The sequence below is a fragment of the Sturnus vulgaris genome, chromosome 3 (genome assembly GCF_052056855.1).
Source record: "Sturnus vulgaris isolate bStuVul1 chromosome 3, bStuVul1.hap1, whole genome shotgun sequence".
NCBI lineage: Eukaryota > Metazoa > Chordata > Aves > Passeriformes > Sturnidae > Sturnus > Sturnus vulgaris.
This window is the reverse complement of record NC_142245.1, coordinates 940659-963132: the sequence shown is the minus strand read 5'-3', so window position 1 is coordinate 963132 and position 22474 is coordinate 940659. Positions and strand designations below refer to the sequence as shown.

Below are 22474 nucleotides of genomic sequence, written 5' to 3'. Positions count from 1 at the left end.
TGCAAGTTAACCTGAACACAGAGAGAGGTGAAGCTCATGACCTGAAAAGTAGTAGCTTCTGACTGGGTTTCTTATCAGTGCACTGCAGAGGTGCAGCATACTTTTGAAGTAGTTTTTCAACTTCATTCACGAATAAGACCAGTATTTTTCATAGTTAAGTTATGTATGAAAAAGTGGGTATTTTATTATTTCCTTTTTTCTTAGTTTTTAAAAGCTTGATACATGTAGCGTTGGATCAAGGCACACACAAGACTGGCCAAAGGGCATACAAAGCACTTTGGTTTTTAGTTGAAGAAACAGAATGATTATTGCAACAAAGAGCGGCTTGGGGTTTTAAACATGAAATAGCTCATAGTTCAGCAGGAAGGCAGAAAGAAACATGTTACCTTACATATTCACCAAGGAATTTCTGTGACAGTAATGGGCAGTATTCCTGACTGTAACAGCAGTACACTGAACACAGGCTTGTATCTGCTTCGGAATAACTGCATTCCCCATTTGTCTGCTCACCCTTGAGACCACAGTTTTTGAGACCTTGCTTTTATTGCCCTGGGTTTTGTCCTGTTCTCTTTTCATGTGAAACTGCACTTTCAGCCCTTTTTCTTTTCAAAGCAGTTTCAAAGCGTTGCCTCTGCCTTCCTGCCCTTGTCTCCCAAATGCCTGTGAGCATCCATCACGACTTTCTCTGTAATATACAGACCACTGATTCTGATAAACAAAAATCTATTCCTGAACTGTATCTACCCCCTTGGTTTGTAGAGCCTACCAATTTTTTTTAATTCCTCGTTAAGAATTTTGCTTTCCTTTAGGGATTAGGTTTTTTTAACACTTGTCAAAAGGTTTAGTCTCATGCATGTCATCAATTTGATTATCCTCATTTAAATTGGATTTCACCACTGTTGAATGGATATATCCAGACAGCTGATATTGCCCATTACTACACACATTTTTGTTTATTGAATATTGTTGTGGTTTACAGATTTAATAGACCCAACACTGGAAGTTCTGTGAGTTTTTGTAACCACTTTTTGATCTTCCTGATTTGCCAGGTTCAACATCATTTTATTGATACCAAAGTGAAAAATGGCCTGTGCTTACACTTACAAGGATCTCAGATGAATGTTCTGACTGCTCAACACGGCAAGAAAATTCACTTTCACAGTCAACAAGTCATCTTACTCAGTAGAACACAAAAGTTAAATGGTCTGTAACTTCAATATTAGCAAGGAAAATACAGTACAAATTACTAAAAAATACTAAAATATAGAATTGTGGTCAGGTATTCCCACTACATTAATCGCAGCAGTAGCCTGAAATTTGAAACTTTTAATAAAAAGTTCTTAAATATAAATTATATGGCAAATGTACAGTACATTGCTTTGTCAGTCTTTTAATCCAGTGTTTTGCAGTAGAACAGCAACTGTTAAGTCAGTCTTTTCTTGTTTTCTTTAAAAAATAAACAAACCCAAAAAACCCAACAAAACCCAAACCAGTTTTTCACGTCCCTCAGTATCATGAGTGTGAATGATCTGAATCTGGAATACCACTGTCTCTGTAGCTCCTGTTACTACTGCTTTCACTGTGGCTGTTCTTGTACAGATTCATGCCGTTAGGTGGGAAAATGGTGTGTATTACAAATTCCTCCTTGGACACTTGGTCACTGGTTATTGGTATCATTTGGAAAGAAGTCTCCCTGATTTCCAGGATGGAATTATCCTTCTTGGTTCCCGCTTCGGCATAGTCGTCTTTTCTCCGGCGTCCCTTGCTGTAGGTGCAGTTCCGGGAGAACAGGGACCCGTTTCTGTGCACGTACCAGCAGACCAGGGCCAGCAGCCCTATGGCCACCAGCGCCACCGCGCCGCCGATGATGGCGGCCAGGGGCAAGCTGGAGTTTTTGTACGGTTCTTTCTCCTGCTCCCGGTTGAGGGTGGTGGTGGGGTTGTACATCTTAAGAGGCGCCGTCTCGGTCTCGATGCATTCGGGTGTTTCATCGGAGAGATAGATGTTGCTGGTTTCCATGGGAACCATGCACACACGGTACGGTGACTCTGGTTCGAGAGCCGTGAGCAAATAGTCGTTTCTGTCGCCTGTAACTATCGTTTCAGTTATAGATCCAAAGGCAGGGCTGTGACCCATCTTGAGCCAGCTCAGTCTCAACGCAGTCATCGGTAGTGCAACTTTCCAGGAGATGTGAATAGTCTCCGTGGTTACGGATTTCACAAATATTGTAATGATTTTGCGTACCGGGCTTGCTGTGGTTCTGTAGTTTTTGTTTAGGTTGGGAGTCTTGATGTCCGGTTGTTTGGTGACAGAAATGGGCCAGATTCCCTGGGCTGGGTATAACGTGTTGGGCACTGCAGTAGTGATTTGGATGGTGCTTATGACGCTATCGTCCTTACAGTCAAACAGGTCTGCGCTGAGGTCTTTGATAGCCATCCCACGTACTTTTTCTGGTGCCTGACACATCAGTCCACGTACGTTCACTTTTAAAGGCAAGGACTGCAACCAGTCACGTACCCATTTCATTTTGCACCCGCAGTGCCAAGGATTGTTGCGAAGAAAAAGTTGAGTGATGTTGTCCAGATCATCAAAGACACCCTGAGGTAAATTGCTGAGATTGTTATTGGACATATCTAGTCGATACAACTGCCGTAAATAAGAGAAAGCGTTGGGTGGCACGCGGTTGATGTGGTTTTCTTGGAGATAAAGCTTTCTTAGGTTTGTTCCCGGCAAATTCACCGGTGCAGCTGTGAGTGAATTGCGGACCAATGACAATTCTGTAAGATTGACTAGATTCATGAAGACTTTGTCTCCTAACCCATGATTATTTAGAAGATTTCCATCTAAAACAAGGCGTTTTAGATTTGTAAGGTCTTGAAGGGCCAGCTCAGAAATTGTGGAAATGCGATTATCATCCAAGCGTAGCTCTTCTATGGTTTTAGGCAAACCCCAGGGAATGGTGCTAAGGTGATTTCGAGAGAGAAAAAGAAGTCTGAGATAGATGTTGTCCCGGAAAGCTCCATCCTCGATGCTAACGGCGGAAACAGAATTATCATCCAAATGCAGTTCTTCCAGATAAGGAATTTTTGAAAGTGAATCATAAGTAATGGTCCTTATATTGTTCTCCTGCAAATGCAGTTCCTTAATGTACTTAGGGAGGTTAGTGGGGAATTCATCTAGGCTGTTGCGGTATAAATATATTCTTTCCACCCTAAGCAAGTTCTTCAGTTCTGAAGGAATCCCAGCATTATTTATTTGATTGTTCTGAAGGAAGAGGGTAGTTGCATCCTCTGGGATTCCTGTAGGAATAGACGTCAAATCGCGATCATTACAATATATGAAACCCACATCACAGCGACATACTGAAGGGCATGGTTTGGCACTAACAGAATAAGGTGCCATGTCAAGTAACAGCCCTATTTTAGTCCAAACTAGGAAGATGCTCCAGGTAACACTAATCATGGTCAGGAATGATGAGATTTCTATACAGTTCTGATCTTCAACAATCTAAAAAAACCAAACAAACAAAATTATCCAGATCATCAGTGAAGAAACCGCAATATAAAAAAATCAACTTCAACATTACAGAAGACATCTAAAACACACATTAAGCCAAAATTCAAGCGCGTAGATGCATTTTACTCTCTTTTCCTTACATCAGTGATTCTACTACTTGTACTAATTCAATTAACTTAATAGGTTATTCTGCATAGTGATTGAAAATAATATAATCAAGTATGTCTGATCTGTGAATTATTTTGCTTAAGCAACAAGACTTTTTCTAAGGATTCCTCCACATTTCATGTGTACTGGCAATCTTTGTTCACAGATACCAAATAAGTACAGAACTGAAGTTACACCAGAGTTCAAGTAAATCATTCTATATGTGAAAGATAAGAAGTAATTCCTAAGCCAGCTAACTTCCTCAGGAGCCCTTAAGTGAACTATAAAACCCTTACCAAACCCACAAGTCTAATGCTAGCTATTTCAGAAGTTCAAAAAAGCCCTAAAGGCAAAGGGTAAAATGCAGACAAAAGAGTGAGGGGCAGTAAAACTTTTTCCCAAGTCTTTCCCAGTGCTCAGCTTTACAGTGAGTAACTTACAAACAGTGTGGACTATTTTGCTTGGTTTTCATGCTTAAGTGAGTGTTCAGCTAGGTGAATGCTACAACTGGCAGGTAACTGGTAGAGCTATGGCTTTCTAGTTCACTGGATGAAATATTTCATTACATGTTTAATTTCATGTTTAAATATTTGTCATTCTCAAAAATCGTCTTACTAAGTAACACACTTATAAGAGTCTATTTGGCAGGTTTAACCACATTTTCCCATCTTATTAGTAGCATGGTATAAATTAACTCTTGAGACTGAGATTGTACTTTGCATTGGTAGTGTGTTTGTACACTGAGCTCAGGTAATTAGCATTTTTATAGCTTTTAGGACAACATAATTCAATTACCATTGTAATTAGGGTTGTGAGAACTCCTGCAAGATGACCTATGCATTAAGCGGTGTCATGACCTTTGCTCTTATGGGTTCGTGTATTAATTGAACTTTACTCTCAGAGGCATGAAAAGGAAAAGAAATGAATATTGATCCTACCGTATTTAAAGGTATGAGTAAATTTTGTGCTTGAGGATATCCAGTACAGGGATGTCTTTCTGCCCAGTCACTCTTAGAGTTTACTCCATGGAGCAGTTGTTTGTTCTCGATGGTGTTTACTCAGATGGTCCTTGGTGGTGGTGTGTGTTTCCTGGCTCCTGGCACGATACTCAATGAGCATTCCAACCAAGATTTATCATGGTACATAAGCACACCAGGCCCCGGTGTATAAAAGCTTCAGCTTCCTTCTATTTTTGTCCTCATGTAAGGTCTGTGAATGAAGAGCCTCTTTTGTTTGATTTAAAGCCTTTAGCAGGAATTACTTTCTTTGTAACTCTTACAAACTCTTCTGTGCAGCGTAGTAGTCAGAGGAGGGAACTTCAGTGCCGCAAGATAGAAACCATTCATTATGCTGAGGCTCGAAGGATTGCTGCCTCTTCAGGAGGTCAGGAAAGGGATGCTTTTTCCTATCCAGAATTATCCAAGTATGACCTTTGTACAGTAGCTGTACATCCTGATACATCCACACCTCTTTCAGAGAACCATTTTCCAACACTCACTTTTTAACGCTTCTTCCAAATTTGTAATGCAGGAAATAATTCCTCCTGTGCTGCAAGAATGTAAGTTACTTTACCACAGAAACATCAGGCAATGCAGATGGTTTTCTTCATTATAAAAAACCCCCACAAAAATACGATTTCTTTCCCAGAAAACTCCCCTTTGAAAGCTTTCCTCGAACTCCTAATGTCCTGCAAAAGTAAAAACAAAAAAATTGGAATTAATAACAACTGGTGTATACTTATTTTAAGAGTTGCATCCCCTGTACATGAGCAACACACTTAGTTTCCCCAAAGCACTGGCATTTCAGCAAAATCCAGAGAACTCTTTCAAAAAATGTTTTGCTGTATAGTTTCATGTTACTGCACTTTTACTGGAACTCTATTTTCCCTTGTTTCAGTAGAAAAATAAAGGCAGAGAGTAACAAAATACTTGTAAATTATGTTTTTCATCTGATGTGAAACACCAGTGTTACCTCCTTGGAGGCTGCTTGGTTTGTGTTCCTGGTAAAGAGAGATAGATGATGATCTTCTCCTTGGTTTGAAGTGTAAAGGGAATTATTAATAATTACTGTTCACTAGTTACTGGGTGAAAGGGAAAGCGGTTTTGCCAAAATATTTGTATGAATATTTCCCATTTGCAGCATGTTGATTCTGAGCTAGGGACTAGCCAGGCATCTAGTATTTCTATAAATTTCTATAAAGAAGAAAAATATTATTTCTTTCATTTGCATTTCTTACAGTACGCTAATTATTTTTCAAACAGCATCCTTAACTTGGGCTACTTCGTATCATAAAGTATCCAGTGAGATACCAAGGTCCCTGGGAGCTTGTAGGTAGCATGCCTGCAATACAAGTGGTTAAATCTGAAATGAAACAAATCCTTAACGTTTACTTGCTGTTCCCTTTTGTGACTTCATGTTTCTCCAAGGGACCGAGCACAAACCTCAGAACCAAAACGCTTGGCAGGAACAGTGTGCTGAGTAATGCCTGCTTAGCTGCCTTCCTGGGAGCTAAACTAGAGCAGCTTCTGGTCCTCCATAAAATACTTGACCTAAACACGAACGCTGTCTGTTTTAAAAAACTGCCTTTTGCAATTTGTAGCAGGTCTATTATGAAACACACCACTCATACTCCTTACAGCAACGCAGAATATGCAGTGATATATTTAAATAGATTCGAATTCTGCTGCTCTTTTTCATTAAAAAGTGTTAACCATGAAGAAGAAAAAAACCCAAAGCCCATCATTTCAGAGATGGTGTGACTACCCAGTGAGGGAGAGGAAAAGATTCTCCTCTCCTGCTGCTGCTTTCGTGCTCCTCTGAGCTTTGTTTTCAGCATCTTGTTTTCAGCAGTTGTCCAATGAAAAAAAGCACTAAAAATGAGAGACCCCCCACTGTGGCATAAATAAGTACTTTTATGTATGTTTTATTTAAGGCAAAAACTCAATCTGTATGGCCATGTTTTAGAATAGAAGGGAATGCATGTTTATTGGTAACTTATGTAATTTGGGTAAATTATATAATCATTATGAAATGGAACAAAAAAGCTCTGTATTCTTCCAGTGTCTAGTTTTCTTGCTCTGTATTACTCAAGTGTTTGGGGAAAGAAGCCCAGGTCCTATTCCTAAAACTTTGAAATAAAAAGCAACTTAGCAGCTGTAGGAAAAAAAATGGTGTCTCTTAGGAACTAATGTGAAGTTGTGATAGAAGGTATTTTCTGGAAGGGTATGGTGAAATAGGAATATAAATTCCTTTAATAGGCCTTTGAAGGCTACAATAACTTTTAAGTACTTAAAATCATAAATTTTCTTTAGAACTCTGAGCTGTAAAAAACTTGTTAGTATTAAGGAAAACCCTGGCTCTAGTATGCATACATTACATAGATCTATGCACACACAGAAACTTCATGTGTTTTACCTTTCTAGCACATAAACTATTTCCTCTGTGCTTCATTTGATAGTCATCTCTTCATTTATTGCCACTATTATAATAGCAGTAATGTGTAGGATTAAAATGAAAGCACTAAAGCTCATTAAGTTCCTGGAATTTTTTTTATCCCTTCTCTCAAAATTACATGAAAACAAGAGCAAGAAAAAGAAAAGGTCTCTTTGGAGAAGACGACACTGTTTCAAAAATGTGGATTAAGACTATACCCCCCACTCCCTTTTCTAAACTTAGAATAGTTTTCTTCAGGTCTTGATTGTTTGATATCTTGCACTTCTCTTTTATATCTCAAGCTATAGCTGAAAACAATGTTTTTGCATATCAAAGGCTCCAGTGATCTGTCTACAGAGAAGAAGGGAATCCTGCTGCCATGCTCCAACTTTCCCCTTCTTGAGCTGTCTCTAAATATTCCCTGACACCAAGTCATTATAGCTGATCTGGCAGGATGAAAAGAAAAGTGACCCCCACTGGTACAGACACTGTGTCCAGGTTTCTGCAGCATCAGATTGGGAGGCTTCATGGACACATGGTTTTGAAAGAAGCCATTATTTTTGAGCAGACCAGATTTTAGAAGCTCTGTGCTAAAATTAATTCTTAAATGCAAAAATCACTCCTTGTTTTTTGGTAACAAAAGTAACATTGGAAAAACTGCACAGCAGCCTTTTTGCACTTTATTCTGAGTTGACTGTTTTCCTGAACTTTTCTGAGCCACATGGTTAAATTAGTTTTCCTGGGACTGTGTAAGCAAGTGAATTACTAGAGATAGCAGGAACGTGTGGGCATTGCATGTGGACTTATCGCTGTGGTACAGCTAAGGGGGCATCTCATTTTAAAATGTTCAACATAAGTTGAGCTACACAAATAAAAAAAGAATCTAAGAAGAATATTGCATTTACACTAAAGTATGGAGCCCAGCTGCACTTGCTGTACTGTAGGCAGGCAATGGCTTAACAAAATAAATAGTTTTCGTATATTTGAAAAGTTGGGATTTTTTTCTAAAATCAGTGTCAAAGATTTCTTTCCAACATGTGGTAAAATGTGAATAAAATCAAGACCTGCCTCACTTGAGGTCATGCAACGCTAATTTGAATTTCTAATCTACCTCTGTGTTCTCCAGCAGGAACTCTGGTAGCTCAGTAGCTTCTTTCTTAGCATCAAAGTAACAGAGGAAAGGGAAACTACTAAGTATTTTTAGGTTGTAAAAGACAAAACTATTATTCAAAGCCACCACTAGAACATGCATACTTGATAAGCCAGCTTGCTTAACCAGTGTACTTCTATTCCAGAATTAGCTCTATATTTGTTTAGAATCTGAAACACATCAGAAACACAAAATGTGCTTATTTTCTAAAATACCTGCAAAGTCCATCTACTGCTTATAATGTCAGTTGTGCTTATAAAGGTCTTGCTGCAGTGTAAATAGCTTCACCATCTTTTTTTTTTTTTTTTTTTTTTAAGAAAGAAGTTCCACAGTGCTAATCTAGACTTAAAGCAATGTCCACACTTTGTTTTCTTTAAGTGTATTACTCAGGGTTAGTTGATAGTGACAGCAAAATGCTTTCTAAGCACCCTGTCTAGGAGCTGCAATTTCCACGATCATCATATTTCAGGAACGTGCCCCAGTCTTTTGTCTGGCTCTAGGCAAGCAGAAGGTCCTCTAGCTGTCTTTCCAAGGGGTAAAAAATGCAAAGGAGTTTGTTAAAGTGAGAGTGAGCCACTCAGTTACTGTATCACTGCGTGCTGGTGATTTTTTTTTTTTTTTTTGCTGGAGGTTTCATTTACTTGCAGAAAACTTGCTGCCATTTCTTGTGCACTAGGAATAATACTGCTTGTGTTTTATTAAGCCTAACTCAAGTGTCCTAAAAAATGCAAATTTTTATGTGATCTTCCCTCAAATGCAAGTAAATCTGACTTAGAAATGAATTCTGAGTAAAAGCTTGACTCCACACCTAAGATCAGCCAAACCTGTATTTGCTGTAGAGGATGGAAATGAACTACGAGTGCTTCTCTTCTGAAGTTTACTTCTAAAATCTTTCCTAGTTTTGAAGATGCTGGCTTGAAAAGACCCAGACTATTACTCTATTCCTTCTCACTCTCTTGTTTTGACTACTCTGCTGCAGGAAAGGTTGCACGTTAAGAAAACACTTAGAGGGGGAGTCTTTTGCAATGGATTTTTGTTTTGTGTTTTAGTGCTCTTTGAGCTTAGCCAATTATGGCTTCTAGGTTTTCTTTTGAGAGCTGCTGCTGAGGTAACTTGTCTGGGCATTAAATAAAAGAATAGAGAACAAATACTGCCATTGTTTCAAGGTAAAAAAGTCTTTTTTTCCCCCTCTTGACAAGTTTAGGTAGAATTATACCTGATAGGGAGTTTCTGGCACAAAACTCCTGACTTGTAAAAACATTACTTAAACACTAGATAAAGTTTCAGTAGTTTTGTTTCTTTCCTTTTTAAAGCAGTTGTTCGCTTATCTCCTGATTATTAAGTTTGCTGCTCAAAAAATCAGAAAAAATGTGGAGCTGTAAGAGTGTTTGGATTCTTACAGCTCATGAAAGGCAGAAGAGAGTTAGCAATGCCATAAGATATGTACTGAACACTTTTCAAGATTCCTGCCCTGAGTGGTATTTGGCTGCTTATTAAAAATAAATGTAAGCAATCACATATTAATTCTTCCGTGCATTCCTGCGCTTTGAAGTGATTAAGGAAAAAACTTGAGAGCTAACTAGCCATTAGCATCCATACTTCCTGCTACCAGGAGACAAAGATGGCCATCTCCCAACTGAAGCCACTTCAAATACCTGCAACTGCAAACTTTGCAAACTCCAGTGATTGCTTTCATGAGTCACCACTGCCTTACACAATATCTGACAACTTTTAGCTACTGGTGACAGAGGGGAAAAAAAACCAAACCAAAACAAACACCAAAAACCCCAACCCAGAAACTCATCTTTATTTTGTTCTTGCTTTAAAATGTATCCACTTTATTTCTGGAGATCAAAGCTCTCTGTCAGTTTACTACAGAGTTTTTTGCCCACTGGGGGGTGGTACATGCTACAAAACCTGTGCTTTTAAGAGCCACAAGTCAGATGTTTTTTGCTGCTGTCCAGTCTTCTCTGCTTTAATTACAACAAAGTCTCCTGTTGAGAAAAACAGAGGCAGCCTGCAAAGGAGGCAGTTATAAAAAAATAAAATAAATTACTCTTTTAGAGAGTTTACAGAATTCCCCATGCTGATTACTTGCAGTATTTATCTGGTTGGTCTCCAGTTAAAATGGTTTAAGTGTACCAAAAGAAAAAAAAAAAAAAGAAGAAAGAGAATTGGCATTTTAAATATATGCCAAGGGCTGTCACTGTTTCTGGTATACAGGAGGAGCACAGAAGACAGGAAAAAATACAGCTTTTAGAAGTGATTAAATGTGGATGGAAAAATAAAAAAGCTTGATAGCAGTATGAAGTAGGATTAGAATAAACTCAGTGTATTTTAAGATAATTGGCTTTCTGTAAACCCAGGTATACCTTTTGTTTATGAATTATTTGAAACCCTATCTTAAACAGGGCTGTATTGTATGGTTTTGGAATAAATTAAAGGAAACTTGAAGGTGGGTTTTCTTTTGAGAGAGGGAAGGGCACTGAAACCTCTTGAGTATGACCTAATGCGTGGCATATATTGACAAGGAAAACACAGACTGATCTTTCTGTTTTATAGCAAATAATTCTTTTCTTTATACACTTGAATTGACAAATGCATTTTTCAGTCTAATTCAAAGAAATGTTCATTAAGACGCCATATCCCCAGGCAATAGATGGTGAGCATAACTGATGCTTCTATCTTTTTGGGCAGTATGTTTTAGATAAGAAAATTTGGGTCAGGATAATTAACTGTTTTTTTAAAGTCTGAACATTTTCAGCCTCTTTGAATACTTTTTCTTTGTATAAATGATTTACGTGGAAATGCAAAATGTGAACCTTCTTTCGAAGAGGCAAAGAGAAAATGCATTCAGCTAACATGCAAGAGTAAGATTTAATTGTAAAGTAATTCTGCATTTTGGTGTGAATCTGGTGTGGAAAATAGTCCACTGTATTCTGTTAACTGATCAGAATTGATCCCTTGCAGAAGGGAAGCGACTTGCCTTCAGCCCGAACAAATAACCCGTCGGTAACAGCATTCCATGAATTAGTTAATTACGTACACTCGTCCTCGCGTTTGCAACACTCGTTGCAACTTTGCCTGGATGTGCCAGGGTTGAGCTCAAACCCCTTTGTGGTCAGAGAGATTAAAATTGAGGCGACCTCAAAGAGCAGGACTGAGCCAGAAAGGCAGCTGTCTGTGCAAGAGCTGAGCTTTTATTCACCAAGGGGATGAGCTTGGAAACTAAGCAGGAATCAAAAAAAAGAACCAGCCAACCAACCCCAAAATCAGAAAGCTGTGCCTGGGCGCTGTGAGCTATGGCAGATGTTGGGAAGCAGAACCACGACGTTGGGAAATGCAGGAATACTCGGGCTTTGCCTGACCAACTTAAGTTGCACCCCCTAATTGCATTTAAGGAAAAGGGTTAAAACAAAAGATTCTGGCGCATCCAGCAGTCGTGAAACGATTTTTGGGGTCAGAATCACGTAGAGATGAGGTGCGCAACGAAGTACGTGGTGAATTATTTATTTGCAAGCCATATATAAATTAATTAGCTGCGCCTGCACGAGGGCAATCACTTAATACACTGAAAACAGCCGAAAAGTTGATTAGAACTGGGCGAGGACCTATGGAATGGTAGGAGGATTATAAGCCAGCTCTTCTTCCCAAAGAAAGTGGGGCGTCGGGGCGGGAATTTGGGCCTGTTGCATTCTTTCTATGCAACCATTTTGTTGCCCATCTTCTCGCCCGCAGACTTTGTGGTGCGGGGGGCAGCGCTGCGCAGGGGCGCGAACGCATCGCCTCGGCTTTTTTTTTTTTTTTTTTTTTTTTTTTTTTTTTTTTTTTTTTTTTTTAAAATACATGCAGCAAGAAGGGATGGAGGGAGGGGGAAGTTTCCCAACCGTGAGAGCGATGCGGGTACGGGCAGGAGTACCCGCCACCATCCGTGTTAAACGCGCGGCCGGGGTCCCAGCGCCGCGGGGCGCGGGCGCTGCTCTGCGGGTCCCGCCGCGCTGCTCTCCGCCCCCGCGCACCGCGGGTTCGCGCTGGGGCCGGGGCAGCGCAGGCACCGCACGCCCAGCTCGGGGAGCCGCCGGCTGCGCTCCAGATGTGCGAGCCGAGCCCTCTGCGCGCCCCGCCGCGCACCCCGCCGGGAGGGCGGCCGGGCTCTCCCCGCCGCAGCGCCGTACCCGCACCCCGGCGCTGGGAAGCGGCTGGCGGTGCGGGGAGCGCGCCCAAACTTCCCTCCACATCCTCCTCCTGTGCATCCCCCGACCCGCGCAAGTCCCGCGGAGGAGAGAAAGCGCTTATCCCGCGCTTACCTGCGGCGAGGCGCGCCGAGGGGCGGTGCCGGCGGCGGTGCCGGCGGGCCGGGAGCGGAGCGCGGTGCGGAGCGGGCGCTGCGCTGTCGCGGGGCGGCCGCGGACGGAGCTCGGCGCGCGCCCCTCAAGTCGCGGCGGCAGCGGCGGAGCCGCGGGGGCGGGGCCGGACGTCACGGGGGGCGGGGCCGGGCCCGGGGCGTGGCGCGGGGCCGCCGCTAGGGGGCGCAGCAGGCGGCGCCACGGCCCCGTCACGCAGCGAGGGGGGGGCGGACGTGGCGCCTCAGGCCCGCACGGGGGGCTTTTAAAATTATTTCTTCACCCTTTTTGTTCCCCGTGGCAGAGGAGCGGTTGTGCCGCTGGTAGCCGTGTCGGGAGCGGGGTGGCTCTCCTTCATCCCTCAGTTCATCCACCAGTTTATCCCCTAGTGCCTGGTTCTGGGCTGGGCAGGTGATCCCGGCTCCCTGGTTTTGGGTCCAAGGAGCAGGACAGGCCGCGAGTTTCACGAAGGCGCTTTAAAAAAAAACTATTTAAAACACAAGTAAATCAATAAATTTCTTGGGTCCCAGTCGCCACATGGCTGTGAGTGCCCTCACTCCCCTGGTATCTCCCTGGCTGTGGGCTACGACTTTGGAAGATCTGAGGGTTTTCCCGAGGTGACTCCTTTTGGAGTCATCGAGTGGATTCGAACTGGCTGATTCCTGCCCCACCCGGGATGGCGCTCACCGGCAGATACCTTATCGTGCCTGGCGGGACTGAGATTGAGGGCGATTGTCGCCTGGCCAGGCTGCACTCCTGAGGGATTTTTCCTGAAGTTTCTGCCCTTCAAACAAAACTAGAAAGTTATGGTAATTAAAGGGCAAACTAGAAAATATCTTCCCCAGGTGTTTTTTGTTTTTTTTTTTTTTTTTAAACCCAGTATCCTTTACCTATAGCTTATAAGCACACAAGTAGTGTTAGTTTTGGCAGATGCGGTTGATATTTCTATTATTTTGTTTTTTAAAATTTTCCATCAAACGGGGTTTCTTTCCCTGTAGACAGCTGCTGCCTTCATGAGCATCCTGTTTTCTTCATTAGCCACGCACAAGTGATCTTGGCCACCTCATGCAGGGTTTTGACCAGCACAGAGCCAATGTCTGGGGGAAGGCAGACTCCCGAAAACTGTCTCTGCTGATCCTAGTTATCCTCCTGTTGCACTTCTTGTTGGTATCAGAAGACAACAAGGCCAAGCTCCACTGATTTCAAAGAGGGCTTGACTTCTGTAAATCCTATGGAGACTGCCACACAGGTGCACCTTCTGTGTAAAGTTTGAATGCTTAAATTGCTGTTGATGTCTTTTGTCAAAAGCAAAAGCAGGCAAAAGTATCAAACCTCATCCATTTTCAAGAGGATTTTAATAAGTTTTTGAATGCTGGTTGATGGATTTGATACTTAGATGTATGAAATGTTATATACAAGCTGTATTTATTCTACTAATTAAAAAAAAATCTGGATTGATTTTCTTTGATAATAAGGAAGGAAAAGGATTTTTTCGCTGTCACTTCAATTCTAATCTTTCCCTGAGGAGAGTAAAAACTAATAATAAATTGACTTCAGGTTAGGGTGCAATTGTCTGTATTGATAGTCCTGGCAGTGAGCTGTGCCCTAACCAGCTCAGAATAATCAACTGTATTGCATATACATCTTAATGCACATGTAGCACATTATAGGCATATAGATACATATGTGCATGTATTATATGAACAGGATACATCAGGTACTACAGCATGCCTGTGTCTCATCATGTGGGACAGAATAATGGTCTGTGGAAATGCCAGAAGTTTGCAAATGCTGCAGCTATACTGCTGATTTTTTTTTTTTTAAACTGAGATTCTTTTAAGATTATAGTAGTATTTTCCAAACACATTCTGTGTTTGGTATTTCTCATGCTTGACTTAGCTGTATTAGTTAACAGATTCTAGGGTTATGTTACTGTGCCATGTTGCTAAGCCTTAACACAGATCTGTGGGATGTTTTTAAAAGATGTATGTGGTACTCATCTAGCTATCTCTCAGCTTAATTCCAAGGCTGGCCCAGTGCTTATGGCACTGGTTAGAAATTACTACATATTCCTAGAAAATTCCAAAGGGCATGTGAAAAATAATTAGATTTTACCAGGTCACAGCTGCTCTGGAGTACTGAAAGATCTTTAATGTGCTGTTGCAAGCATATTTTTTACTGTATTCTTTTATGTAAACTCCATAAATATACTTCTTAAGAACATAGATGGCCTTTAAAATACTCTCCACAAAAAACCCTCTGGTACATGGAGATCTTGACCACGTTTTCCATCTTTTTTTAAAATATAGGAATTCAAGGTATCATCAATTCCAGGAGAATAGAGAAGTTCTGTTAATAAGGATGGAGTTACTGATATGTTGGGAATAAAAATATGAATATTTAACACAGGCGTTCCAAAGCCTAGGAATATAATGAGATATTTTAATTGAATTTTTAAGTTAAAATAGTGTTTTACCTTTATTTTGTTTATAGAATTAATTAATGCTCATGACACTGAGATTACAGTTCTTGTCAGACCTACAGGGAAATTACCTTTCAGAAGACACGGTAATCTTGTTAATGCTTCATGGGCTGAGAGGGTTTAAAAGGTGTCGGGTGGGAAATTCAGAGCACTCACACTACATAATGCGTTTCACAGTATCTTACTGCCAGTTTATAACACGCTCTTGGAAGGTGCTATTAGGTCAATGTGTAATGATGATGCCTTTTATTTTTTTTTTTTTTCCTGAGCATCCTGATGGTATGATAAGAATTGGAAGTTCTGGGAACTCCCTCAGCCAAGGGTTGACCTGAATGACTCTCCCTGTGACTTGACAGGCTTTTTGGATATACTTTGTCCTGCCGTAGATCAGGTTCCAATCATATACGTTTCCAGGCAGGACATTTATGAAATATTGAGAAACCAAACACCTTGACTGGGAAGTGAAATTGAATCTGAGATCACTCATCCTCAGTGAAGGAGAGGGCTGGCTGTCTTCAAGAATCAAAACTGAGCCCTTGCTTCGTTGAGCATCTCAAGGACAGATTTCTGTCAGATAAAGCTGAGAGTATAGTTTGATATTCAATGGAATAAGCTGAAATGAATGTTAGTGGATTTTAGCTTCAGGCTTTTGTGAGGTTATATTGATTTTCCAAAGCAAGCTGTCCCAAATCCAAGTTAGGCCTAGGCTGCTTTGTAGGGACATGTAAGGAAGGAGGACACTATGATATATGAACTTCAGTAGGATGCATATTCTGTAAGGTTTCCTGATATTCAATAAGTAGAATTTCTCAGCAAATACATATTGCATTTTGTATTAGACTTTAGTCTTTAAGTGATCAGAACCATTTCAGAATTAGAATCCAGTTTTGGATGTATTCCTTCCAAGTACAAATGTCTGTCAAATTCAGCTTTCCACATTGTATATGTATATAGAGTACCTTGTCAAAGTTGGTGCAGCAGTTCTGTATCAAATGCAACAAAAATGGGAGTGTAATCACGCAAGACACTCCACAGTAGGGCTAGAAAGTTATGAAGAATCTAAATACTCGTTTAAAACTAGGTGGGCTCAAGTGTGGTTCTTTCTTTTCCCTGCCAGAGGAATGTGAGAGATAATAGTTGTAATTATGGTTATTTTGTTTCTCTGTAAAGGCCAGGAGGTTAGACCACTGCACCTGCATTTTCTGCCATTCCTCCCTCTTCTCTCCGTGCTTTCTCCCCATTCTTCTTTCCAGCTCTCCTAAACAGCCCCAGGGAAAAGCCCTGTCAACTCAGAAACACCCATGATGCAATCACATCTGTATTTTCCCTAAGGCAAATAAACAACTTTGCTTGTGAGATCATGTGCTATGGATAGCAAAATTAAGTAACTTAATAGGGTACTTGAAATTGCAAAGCCTTTGAGTAGGGTATTTATTTTTTATTATTTACAGGACATACTGCAATGGGTAAAGAAAAATGACTACGTAAGGTCCATTCCAGGAAAGCTTGCTCCTAATGCTTAAAGTTGATATTTGTATTTTATAAGCAATTTCCTCTATTTGTTAGATGTCAAACCAAGAAGCCACCATGACAACACTTTTAGGAGAAACAGTGCTTACTCCTTCGCAGCTATGAACAACATGGAGCTTTACCTTGCTTACTTGACAAAGTAAGCGATGCTGTCAGAACAGAATAGACTTCCCTTTTGCTTGATGTGGCTTTGAAAGTGTGTTAAAGGGAGGAAAAATAGTATTCCTCCAAAACAACCTTGAAAACTTTAACTGAGATTGTTAGTAATGTCTAGTGTGTGTGAGGAAGAATCCTGTGAAGGAAAAAACCTGCTGTTCTGCCCTCAGGGTATTTATGCATTTGTAAATTCACATTTTTATGGATGAGGCCTATACTGAGCTGAACAAAGTGGTAAATGCATTTTTACACCTGCCTCTCTAAAAAGGGTTCCAGTAGTACAGAAATGCATTAAAAAAAAAAACCCAAAAAACAATCTGAAACCTTCTGAAATGGCAGAAAAAAAATCTGGTGCAATTTTGCTCTTGGGCTCTTCTTGGAGCTTCGTTTGGTGCTTATGCACCAGTTGCCCAGAGCCAGCCTTGGAGGACAGAGAGATATGCAAGGCAGGGGTGATTTGGGGCTTGCTCAGAAGGGGCTTGTGGTGGATGACTCCTTTCTGTCCATGTTCCTGTTTTGCCTGTTAATGTTGGAACTCATTGCTGCTCCTGCTGTTGCCTGTTTAGATACTGGTCAGACAATCAGTTGAGCAAAGTTCATGTTTCTTGTTATATTTTCATAAATCTCAGTTCTTCATAGGTTTATTCTGAAAGCTTGAGAGTCACATGCTGTCTCTCAAGTCTATTTGCAGACCATGAAAATAGTTTGTCTGGTCCTTTCTCTTTGTTTTTACTTCCTGATAGCCCCGGAGGATTTTCCGCCCTTGTCTTTGCTCTCCCTGTACTCAGCCTCCCTCAGCCAGGCTTTCTGCAGGCGTCCTGCCTCTTACCCAGCTCCAGTTGTTTCTCCACGCATCAACCCACATGGGAACATTCACATTCCAGCTTTTTGTGCATTGATCTTATGCCGGGAGAAGCTGCTTCTGCTGAACTCTTTTCTCTCCCTCATTGTCCTTCTTTGGCCCCTTTTGCATGTTAGAGAGTTTCCTATTTTCTTCCTTCTCCTATTAGTTGAGCAGTTTCACTTAAGTCTAATCTGGTAAAATTACAGTGGCCAAGTTTTCTGCACTTGTAAAATGTATGAGTTCCCCCATTTGAATATTTAGCATTCTTGGTGAACACAAAGCACGTATATGGGGATACAGTGCTGCTGAAGGCATTAGGTGGTGATCTGTAATCTCTATAAAAATGTACACCCCCTGCTTTGCAGGCAAATCAAATCAAAGCATTAGCACACTATTTTGGCCAAATGTACCACCCTAGTTGTTTGTGTCTAGTCTGTGTTAACATCTAGCAATGAGCCGGAGTCTGTGCATTTGCTGATTTGCTTGTGTAATACCTGGGTTTGAAATTACGAAAGACTGTGCCAGTGTTGAATATATGAATAACTCAAAAGTGTTTATTCTCAGGAAGGACTAAGTTTACTTTGTCTGAACAGATTTATTTAGTCGTGAGCGGGGGTTATTATTCTGTCTTCTGTTCAGCAAGAGAGGCTGTTTCAGGAATTGCTTTGCACAGCAGCAGTGAGTGGGGTTGGCAGAAAGTTATGGGTTGATATGGTCATTAAAACTGAGTTAACAGGAATTTTGAAATTTCCCTGGCCATGAGAAATGTAGTTACATTTGATGAAATTCTGACTCAAGAAAGGGACACACATGCAGAAACTTTATCTTAGTTGAGAAGACAAGTAAGTTTTGTACAAGGCTCAACCCCACCAGCACCATCTGCGTGAATTGGTGTGGGCGCTGGCGTGTTTTCAGCATCTGCTGGCTGAATGTGCTGTGGAAAGATCCTTGAAGCTAAACAGAAAAAAAATAGTTGTAAGGCATATGTGTGTGTTCTTTCACATTTCCCTTCCTAGTAGTACATTATTAATGGTGATTTTGCTTTTTAACTGTGAAATTTTGCTTAGAATTTCCCTCAAATGCAAAGGAGATGTCATTCCTAAAACACTGGCATGCTCTGCAGAGACATCCTATTTCCTCTGAGTCCCAGAAGCACATTCAAGTTGGAGGGTTTCCCAGGTATTCCTAGAGCAATCCTTTTCAGTTTTCACCCAGTTCCAACACCTAGAATGACTGGGGACGCTGAGGAGTGAGAGAAGCTCTCCCCCACCAGGTGTCTGCCCAGAACTTGCTGGTAAGCAGGGAAGTGAAGAGAAGGCCTGGGAGTTACATTGAGCAGGTGATGGACATACATTATTTAGTGGGTATGACTTGCTGCTTACTGAGGATGAAGTTCACTGAAGTGGTAAGAGGCTGGATTTTCATGGGACTCCGGATCTGAAATTCATTTTAAGCTTCGTATCTAGAGCAGTGTTCTTAATTTTCTTTTTTTTTTTTTTCCCTTCCTTAGTCCATCTTTAATCTCCTTCCTCAAAGGTTTTGTTCTTTGGCCTTTGGTGAACACACACTTAATTGCTGCTGCAAGTCCCAATGCCTTGGGGTCAGTGTTGGGATTCCTAAAGAGAAGAAACCTGTAGGAACCCATAAGAGACCTTCAGCTCTGTGACTCAGGAAAACAAAGGCATTTTGGCTGACCCCGGGAAGGATGATGTGCAGCATGTAGGAGAGTTGACTTGCCTGAGAAGGTGACAACAGCAGCATTGTTAGTGAAGAACAGAGTCTGACTCTTTCTTTGAGTTCCTCGTTTCTCCTGTCACCTTACAAGTAAGAAAACCAGGCTCCTGCCTTTCACATACACAGCTGGGTCTGTTCTTGTCTCCCCTAAGAGTGGTCTACACTGTAGTAGCTTTGTATCCAAGTCATTGGTGGGGAAAAAGATTTTCAAAGCTGCTTTACCGTCACTCTTCTACCTGCTTCTCTACCCTAAACCCCCACTGCTCTTCACTGAAGTTTTGTGGCATTGCCAGAGGCTTTGTCTCTATTCCTTTTTGTAAAAAATGTCAAAGGCGGGCCTAGCTCTGCCAGGACAGCAGGTTAAGCGCAAGGCCTGTAGCAAAGTCCATTAGCGTGTAAGCAATGCCATGGGATAGAGATCAGTGATATACACTCTTGAGTGGTTTGGCTTTTCATTTCTTTGCTTGGTACTCTAGATGGGTTTTTAAATCAGAATATATTTCTATTTCTAATCTTCAGGTGTTTTGACAAAAACTTGGAGGTGCAAAACTCAGTTTTGTGCATTGCTGTGAAAGCAAAAACTGTGTGGTGGTGGTATTGACAGGGCTAGCTGGACCCATGATCTGAATCAAATATGGTATGTCTGTAGTCCTAATTAAAGCATTACTGGATCTCTCCCCACATGAGCAGGCTTTCAGATACAGTAGAATGTGTGAGAACTATTTAATTACCACTTATTGACAAAGAAAAAATAAAATCTTCATCTGAATGAAAGAAGCAGAGTCCCTCATTAAAACTAGAGTAGTTCTTGACCTTAGCAATGATTCTTTAAAATCATGCATTTCTCAAACCACCAGCAGCCCAAACTAGCACATCATTTATAGGTTTTGTTCACCTGATACATACCTCAGTGTATCTTCAGGTAGATTAAAAGCCATGGGAAATGCTTGTTACAATAGCAACATAGTTTTGTACATAAAACCTCAAACCGTTTACAAATAAATTGACCATAGTACCCCCTGAGATGCAAAGCGTGATTTTTGAAGGTGATGCTTGAAACATCTGCTTTTGTAGTTATTATGCACTGAGACCAGGAGTTTGCCTTGCAAATGCCAACAGATGCAGCACCCAAACTCCAAGAGAAGCTCAGGAAGAGCTGTTAACAGCTGCACTGGGAAATTACCTTCATATTTAAATATGAATGCATCTAAAAATAGCCCCAGTGAGAAATGAAAACTCCATTTGTTGTTAGCCTGCCTAGTATTTGTCTTTATTTCTAGTTGATGTTATTTTACGTTATTTTTCGTGGATATAACAAAGCCTATTTCATTTCTTCTTGATCATTTTCCCAGGGGTTGTAGAGAGGTTCTGATTGCAATTGTAAATTCTTCAGCGAGTAAGTCGTGATTGCTATGGATTGTTCAGCCACAATCATTTTGAGCCTGTGCCGGGTCAGCTCTGTGCTCTCTGTGCTCTGTGCACACAGCAGCCCAGAAGCACAGAACAGAAGGGATTCAGGTTATTGAGTTCAGGTCCTCAATACTCCAGGCAAGAGCATCTAAAAATGGGTTTGCGGAATGCATCTGGTTGGCTGCTGCCGCAGAGGGCAGCCCCATCTCCACTTCTGCATCAGCTTGTGTTTGGCCAGGCCTTTAGTCAGCTCAGCTGCCAAAAATGCAGACTTCCTCCCAGAATGAAATGCATTTTGCTGGTGCTGCTTTTCCATGCAGCGCATCATGGTGCCAGACAAGTGCTGGTGCCTGTAGGACCATCCTGTTCCTCACTGCACTTTGGTTGTTGGGTCTGGCCTTCTGCACTCCGGAGCTGAAGTTGGCTTTTGTGGTCAGCTTTAACTGTACTGCAGGTATGCTTTTCAGAGAGGTGAAAAGTCAAGTTTTAAGCCTCATTAGGTGCTTTATTTAGTCTCCATGTATTTAATGGAAACTTTCTGTGTACGTGTGCATGGAACAGCTTCAAGTCAAATCCATCCGCTCAAAGAGCAGATGAGCCAGCTCTGAATGACAGCCAGTCACACTGCACGTCACAAATTGCTGCTGGCTCAGTTTCACTTATTTGTTTATTTACTTCACCGTTCTCAGCTGCCTGCAAAACAACTGCAGAGCCCTGCTGCCTGCTAGTTATGGTTTTCCACCCACCATCGCCATTCAGAACTGACTTCAGCGCTGCATCTGTGAACTTCAGCTTTAGAGGTCTCGTACAGACTTGTTCTTAGTAAACGTGCGAGTTTGGCATATGCAGCTGTCAAATTTCTTACGGTTTATGTCGCCTGTCATATTACTACAAAAACATTTTTTCTTCTTTGCTTTTCAATTTCTGAAACTAAAAAAAAAATTCTCGTCTCTTTCTGTAACCTGTAATTCTAGTATTTTTAATAACAATAGATGCCATAACATTCTGGGGCTGGAATTACTTTGTTGTTTTCCCGATGGTCTAAGGATTTTAATATATTGGCCAAATGCCTCATTGAAAGGGTTGTGGTATTGGCATGGAAACTGGCACTTTCATCAAATTGTGTGGCAGCTGTTCATTTTGTCGTGACTGTAGCAACCCTTTGCTCTCGCAATGTGGTGCTTGTGTTACTTAAGGTTTCAAGTAGAAACAGTCTCATGTAACTATTGATGAAATGTGCAGCGCTTATTCTGGGAGTCCCTGAGCAGTGGGTGCTGCCAAAGACAAGGCAAGATCTCTTCACTCTTGTGACCAGTGACGTGAGGAAATGGAGTGAAGCTGAGTTAGGGGCAGTTCAGGTTGAATATCAGGAAGGGGTTTTTTACCCACAGGATGGCTGTGTACTGAGCAGGCTCCCCAGGGAAATGGTCACAGCACCGAGCCTGACAGAGCTCCAGAAGCATTGGACAGTGCTTTCAGGCACATGGTGGGATTCTTGGGATGTGCTGTGCAGGGCCCAGAGTTGGACTCAATGATCCTGATGAATCCCTTCCACCTCAGCATATTCTGTGATTCTGTGATTATTAATCCTATGTAGCCAGCTCTGAAATCTACCTGCCTTCTTATCCTAGGGTGATTTGGGTTCGTTCCCTTCTTAGAGATGAAGAGAAGTTATTGGCCATCAGCTGCTTTTGGAGTGACTGCTGGGAAAACATCACTGTACCTCTGTA

General features: G+C 41.4%; 2 protein-coding genes across 9 annotated transcripts in view; one reads left to right on the top strand and one right to left on the bottom strand.

Moving 5' to 3' along the window:
- Window positions 1–22474, top strand: part of MACROD2 (mono-ADP ribosylhydrolase 2) — an 848563-nt gene that overhangs the window by 97339 nt on the left and 728750 nt on the right. The gene's annotated exons all lie outside the window — the stretch shown is intronic.
- On the bottom strand, window positions 155–12705 carry FLRT3 (fibronectin leucine rich transmembrane protein 3). Of its 2 annotated transcripts, none has more exons than XM_014895165.2 (3): window positions 12553–12705; window positions 4602–5350; window positions 155–3507 (listed from the first exon to the last, which is right to left on the bottom strand). In XM_014895165.2, exon 3 carries the CDS (start codon window positions 3460–3462, stop codon window positions 1513–1515), a length of 1950 nt encoding a protein of 649 aa, XP_014750651.1. In that variant the 5' UTR covers window positions 3463–3507; window positions 4602–5350; window positions 12553–12705; the 3' UTR covers window positions 155–1512. The 2 variants fall into 2 exon arrangements, with proteins under 2 accessions (XP_014750651.1, XP_088016850.1); XM_088160724.1 differs by having other exon boundaries at window positions 155–3299; window positions 12553–12703.

What these genes read in the sequence shown, in the direction of transcription:
- FLRT3 (XM_014895165.2), bottom strand. Translation starts at nt 3,462, where the DNA reads ATGATTAGTGTTACCTGGAGCATCTTCCTAGTTTGGACTAAAATAGGG.